Source organism: Bactrocera dorsalis, chromosome 2 (genome assembly GCF_023373825.1).
Source record: "Bactrocera dorsalis isolate Fly_Bdor chromosome 2, ASM2337382v1, whole genome shotgun sequence".
Lineage (NCBI taxonomy): Eukaryota > Metazoa > Arthropoda > Insecta > Diptera > Tephritidae > Bactrocera > Bactrocera dorsalis.
The window spans coordinates 68095422-68101754 of NC_064304.1; the positions used below are offsets into that span (position 1 = coordinate 68095422).

Here is a 6333-nt window from a genome sequence, read left to right on the forward strand (position 1 = left end):
CGTTCGATCCCTCACCTAATAAAATATTAGTTTCCAAAATCGGTGACTTAAGGAAATTTTCGGAGTCCACTTCACGTGGTTTGACCCATTAGTATTTCCCAACATAATTATCTTAAAATAAAATAGACAACCTATTTTTACTTTAAATTATTTAATTATTTTTGTTTTCTTTACATTTTATTTGCCACATCTATTTTAGTAAATAATAAACAAATTTGATAACAAAACCATAATTTGACTTATATTTTTGATCTCCAATGAGATCAAATATCTAAATATGTCTACCGTACTCTTCAATATTGGTCGAAAAGTGTACGTATGAATTGAGCGTTATTGTAATTATAGTGTTGTAATTGAAAAATATATCTCCTATCTTCATCGATTGTCCAGTGACATTTCATGACATTTCTTTGATTGGAAGTGAAGTTAATGCGTTTTTAGTGTCAGTATGTTTGTGTTCGCATTCGATGGAACGATGAGTTGTACGAGACATGTATACGACGACATTGACATAGTTTAGCGAATTAAAAGACAGCGGGTACGTTGGCTAGGTCATGTTGTCCGGATGGACGAAAACACTCCAGCTCTGAAAGTTTTCTTCGCAGTACCCGCCGGGGGAACCAGAGGAAGAGGAAGACCTACACTCCGTTGGAAGGACCAAGTGGAGAAGGATCTGGCTTCGCTTGGGATATCCAATTGGTGCCACGTAGCGAAGAAAAGAAACGACTGGCGCGCTGTTGTTGACTCGGCTATAATCGCGTAAGCGGTGTCTACGCCAGCAAAGAAAAAGAAGAAGATGTTTGTGTTATCGGTGCGAAAATGAGCTTCGAACAAAGTTTGGTAAAACTTTTACAGAAACGTTTCAATTAATGAAATGAAAAATGAAAAAAAATTAAAATTTATGGCGATGATTGCCTATCCCGTAGCAGAGTCCACGAGTGGTTTCAACGTTTTCAAAGTGGTCGTGAGGACATAAATGACGATCAACATGTGGGTCAATCAAAATCCGTGATCGCTGGAAAATCCATCGAAACTGTGCGTGAATTCATAAAAAATCAGCCGAAATCATCATTGAAATTCAAAACATCGATTTATCGGATATTAACCGAACATTTGAGCTTACGAAAGGAATGTGCATTTGCTCATGAAAGGAAAGCGTTATACAGACGTAGAGGCCATTCAAAAGGCTTGCACCGGCATACTGGCGGCCATACCAGCCAGGGAGCTAAAACACTCGTTCGACATGCTTTTGAACCGTGCAAAAAGCTAGATTGAAGCAAAAGGAGACTTTTTTGAATAAAATAAATTGGTTTTGTCGAGAAAACCATTTGTTTTGTTTTTTTTTTTAGTCCTGTTTACTTTGGAAATCAGTGTGATTTTAATCGCGTCAACAAAAATTGTATTAAAATTAGCCTTAAATGATTACTATGCGATATAAACTCATGCGAAGAGGCAAAATTTTATATATGGACTTGACGTGGAAAACGTCAGCCAGTCAGATGGAAAGTAAGTAAACATTACATATATATAGTATGCTATATTGGGTGCAGAGAAAGGGGCGGACTAATTGAATTAATTTGGACATTGCTCAGGTAGTTGAGAACATATTTTGAAGCAATCTTACATATCGTCACCTGAAATGCAAAATAACGTATCATCAAAAAATTCGAAATTGAGTGTCTTATTGATTACGCTTCACTACATCAAATTATATACGTAATATTAAATATGTTCAACATTTTCTGATTCTGCGGTCATATATAAACCAGTTTTAACCAATATTAATATTTTGTTTCACTCATGTTCCATTTTATTCCGTGTTTCATTCATGCCACTGTAAATTTCTGAAAATGTTGTTACGTTAATTTGCATTTCAGGTGACGATATACAAGTATGTAACTCACACACTGAACATAAGGCTTCTTAGAAAAACAAAAAAAAATTGATGTACTATATGCGTGTGAGGGAAATTTGAACATTTTATATTATGTGTGTGTACACAATATTTGGGAGGACGTATGGAATCGATGTTATCTATAATCAATACGGATGTTCGAAAATCGTGGTATTAATTATATGGGGCCTAAGGCAAGTTTTCACCTCTTTTAGCAATTTTAGGCAGAAAGATACATTAGGGGTATTCGGGATCTGTTGTATTTGCCATTGTATTTTTGTATTCGTGGTTTCTGTGGTTTTTATAGTAAATGTAGTAAAAATCCAACAACAAAATATACATACCATTCAAATACAACAGTGTAAGAAAATACAATAGTGCGACCCTATTGTAATTGTGGTTTTTGTTTTGTACATTTCTCACAGCTGATCACAATTAAAAAGATGGCTGAAATGATGGACGCTGTAAGTTTTTATTGCTAAGCTTATTTTTAAATATTTTAATAAAAAGTCTATTTTACAGAAGTTAAAAAAGGATAAAATAAGGCGGCGGGAAAAACCGAATAAGAAATGGACAGAAGAAGAAGTGGGCCAAGTACTTAACTATTTGCAGGAGCATCCGTCGTTTGAAGTAATTTGCAGCTATTCCTATTTTGTTTGTTTATATTTATTTGTATGGACGCTTTTATATCTTTTTATACTACAGATGCCTTCTGCACAAATTTTTTACAAAAAATTACTATTGGAAACAGGAATCTCAGCAGATTGGAATTTAGTTCGGTGGAAAGTACGCAACATGCGCACCGCATACAACAAAGCAGAGCAGTGGAGAAATGGGACAGGCGCCGGCCTGTTAGAGGAACAAGGTATCGAAAGTATTGATCGTAAGTAACGGGTGATTTTTTTGAGGTTAGGATTTTCATGCATTAGTATTTGACAGATCACGTGGGATTTCAGACATGGTGTCAAAGAGAAAGATGCTCAGTATGCTTTGACATTTCATCATGAATAGACTTACTAACGAGCAACGCTTGCAAATCATTGAATTTTATTACCAAAATCAGTGTTCGGTTCGAAATGTGTTTTATCGACAAATTTTGTTCAGCGATGAGGCTCATTTCTGGTTGAATGGCTACGTAAATAAGCAAAATTGCCGCATTTGGGGTGAAGAGCAACCAGAACCCGTTCAAGAACTGCCCATGCATCCCGAAAAATGCACTGTTTGGTGTGGTTTGTACGCTGGTGGAATCATTGGACCGTATTTTTTCAAAGATGCTGTTGGACGCAACGTTACGGTGAATGGCGATCGCTATCGTTCGATGCTAACAAACTTTTTGTTGCCAAAAATGGAAGAACTGAACTTGGTTGACATGTGGTTTCAACAAGATGGCGCTACATGCCACACAGCTCGCGATTCTATGGCCATTTTGAGGGAAAACTTCGGACAACAATTCATCTCAAGAAATGGACCCGTAAGTTGGCCACCAAGATCATGCGATTTAACGCCTTTAGACTATTTTTTGTGGGGCTACGTCAAGTCTAAAGTCTACAGAAATAAGCCAGCAACTATTCCAGCTTTGGAAGACAACATTTCCGAAGAAATTCGGGCTATTCCGGCCGAAATGCTCGAAAAAGTTGCCCAAAATTGGACTTTCCGAATGGACCACCTAAGACGCAGCCGCGGTCAACATTTAAATGAAATTATCTTCAAAAAGTAAATGTCATGAACCAATCTAACGTTTCAAATAAAGAACCGATGAGATTTTGCAAATTTTATGCGTTTTTTTTTTTTAAAAAGTTATCATGCTCTTAAAAAATCACCCTATATAATGAATTTCGAAATTTATATTTTATTAGTAATTTATTTTATGCTTTTAGAAAAACTGAGCAAGATGTGTCCCCATTATAAGCGATTGCAGAGCATATTTTTTAAGAGCAAATCGGCAGACTCGACACAGTACGTGTTCCAGTCCGAAGATGGTACAACTAATCATGGTGAATGTGAAATTATTCAGCAGAGCGAATATGACAGTGGTAGTATGTTCGTTGACGAAATTGCGACAACGACTGAAAGCGAACATGATAATTTATTTTATACGTTGCCGAATGATATAGAAATTGCAACACCAGTTTCTTCTAAACGAGCTCAAAATATAAATGACAACAAGGCAGTAGAATTCGCTGAAAAGATGAGGAAATCGGCACCGAAAACAGCAATTAGCAAATTATCTGCACTACAATCGGAAAGAAATGAGCTACAAATGCAACGCTTAGAATTAGAAAAGGAGAAACACAGAGACTACATGGAAAGGGAGGAAATACGGATAAGTATAGAAAAGGAAAAGTTTGTTTTGGAAAAAGAAAGACACGAGAAAATGTTTGAGCTGGAAAAAGAAAAATTAGCCATAGAAAAAGAGAACAATAAGGATAAATTAAAAATTTTGACTATGGAGCTGGAGATGAAGGAGCGACTAGCACGTTATGAGTTAGAACTAAAATACAAACAGTAAAACAGAAGCTAAGTTTTTTTCAGAAAACAGAAACCAAAAATTACAGATTTTCTTTTGTTTATTTATGGAACAACAATCTATTGTTATATGAAAGAGTGCCTCATTAAACTTTTTGTTTATTAAATTTATTTTTGAATTAAAAAACTTGTACTGTTACTAGTCAAACATCATATGGTATAAACCTTGTCTCTTCATTTCGATTTCCTGTCGGGTATTAGTTTGGAATTCTTCTTCTGGTTGGTTTGGTTCTCGATTTTCTTGATCGACAAATATTGTCTTTATTTCCTTTTGGTTTAATAAAATATTGTGCAAAATGCAGCAGACTCGAAACCAATCACAACAAAATTTGTGACTTTCTCTGTTTTGAATTCGCATTCTGAGCTCCTTTAGACTACCAAATTTCTCTTTTAACAACCCAAAACAATTTTATAATTCGTACGCGATACTTACTATGGCGTCGATTAAATTCATTGCGTTTTTCTATGTCCAATTGCTTTGAGTTGCTTCGATATGGTGTTATTAACGTTTTGGAAATCGGATAAGCTGAGTCACCTGCTAGCCACTGAAATCCTGAAAAAAATTTCGACTCTTCAAGAAACAAAGCGCATGTTTTATATACTTTAGCATCATGAGCGCTACCCACATGGCCCACTACAATATGTCGAATTCTGCATTTGTGGTCACAAACCACTTGAGCTTTTATAGAGTAACGTCGATTTTTAGAAAAATACGTCGTGTGGTTATGGACGGGCGCTTCGGCAAGAGCAATCTCTGTCCCATCTACGTAACCAATGCAATATGGAAGTTCGTTGAACGTTTGGGAAACTATTAAATTTCTTTCAGCGTAATCTGGCCAAAATATAATTTTTCTCTCCAATCGTTGGAAAGCTTTAAATACTCTTTCTGTTATAACGCCAATTGTGCTTCCATCGCCAATTCCAAAAATAGAAGCTATTTTCCTTATGGAAGCATTTTCACCGTAAGCCCCAAGTCTGTATAACACAACTGCAACTTGCAACTCTATAGAAAACTGTTTGCAGGAGTGAAGTCGATTAAAAACCTCGTCTGTTTTAATTAACCCAACCAAATGAGTGAATTGAAATCGATCCACCCTTAACATTTGCTTCAACCTGGTATCATCCAGTTCACTTAACACATCCAAACGCCAAGTTATACTTTTTGGAATAAATTTCTCAATTCCTCGGCGGCACTGCAATATAATGATCACCTCTTCCATAGAGCAGTCTAAAATATCATCCACGGCTGCATCATCGGCATCTACAAATACGGAACTCGAATAAATAGCTCTTTATTTATAAGTATTTACCTACCGTTCACATCAGCAATTTGATCTTCACAATTATCAACAATAAAATCTAATATTTTAGTTTTTTCGCTTTTTCGCGGCATATTTCTCACTTTTGTTTATTTGTTGTGGCACAAAAATCAGCTGTTCGGCAAATTTTACAACGACATTACAATGGGTGTGTTCGCGATTTTCTTGTGTATTTCTGAATTCGTTGTAAAAAGAGTAAATAATTACTACGAATACAACAGATTCCGAATACCCCTATTGTTATTATGCTCACTTGTTTTCTGTAGGATAAATCACTTATTGTAAGCCACAAGTTCAAAAATCTTTGTATTGAATGATACTTTAAGTCAAAGGCAAATGGCATCTATGTTAAATGTTGCACAACAAACAATTTCAGAACGTTTTAGAGCTATGGAAATAATCCAAAAGCGTGGAAAATGGGTACCATATGAATTCAATGAAACGCAAATGGAAAACTGAAGAGCACTTGCAAAATTTTAGTTCAAGGACAGTCAATTTCTGCATACAACCAAACAGTTATCAGGAAGCGGGTCAAAAGGTTTTCAATAAGATATCTCACAGATTGGCCCTTATTTTCGGCAAAACGTTCGATCC

At 35.8% G+C, this 6333-nt stretch overlaps 2 protein-coding genes across 3 annotated transcripts; one reads left to right on the forward strand and one right to left on the reverse strand.

Annotated features, from left to right (window-relative positions):
* Positions 1 to 1542: 1542 nt before the first annotated feature.
* Positions 1543 to 4403, forward strand: LOC125776699 (uncharacterized). 2 transcript variants are annotated; one of them, XM_049450237.1, is made up of 3 exons: positions 1543 to 2524; positions 2600 to 2777; positions 3772 to 4403. In XM_049450237.1, the coding sequence occupies exons 2-3, from the start codon at positions 2600 to 2602 to the stop codon at positions 4401 to 4403; spliced, it is 810 nt and encodes a 269-aa protein (XP_049306194.1). In that variant the 5' UTR covers positions 1543 to 2524. The 2 variants fall into 2 exon arrangements, with proteins under 2 accessions (XP_049306194.1, XP_049306195.1); XM_049450238.1 differs by having other exon boundaries at positions 2600 to 2759.
* An 82-nt stretch (positions 4404 to 4485) lies between these two features.
* On the reverse strand, positions 4486 to 5997 carry LOC125776685 (uncharacterized). The gene is made up of 2 exons (XM_049450207.1): positions 5735 to 5997; positions 4486 to 5681 (listed from the first exon to the last, which is right to left on the reverse strand). The coding sequence occupies exons 1-2, from the start codon at positions 5811 to 5813 to the stop codon at positions 4795 to 4797; spliced, it is 966 nt and encodes a 321-aa protein (XP_049306164.1). The 5' UTR covers positions 5814 to 5997; the 3' UTR covers positions 4486 to 4794.
* Between the last annotated feature and the right edge of the window lie 336 nt (positions 5998 to 6333).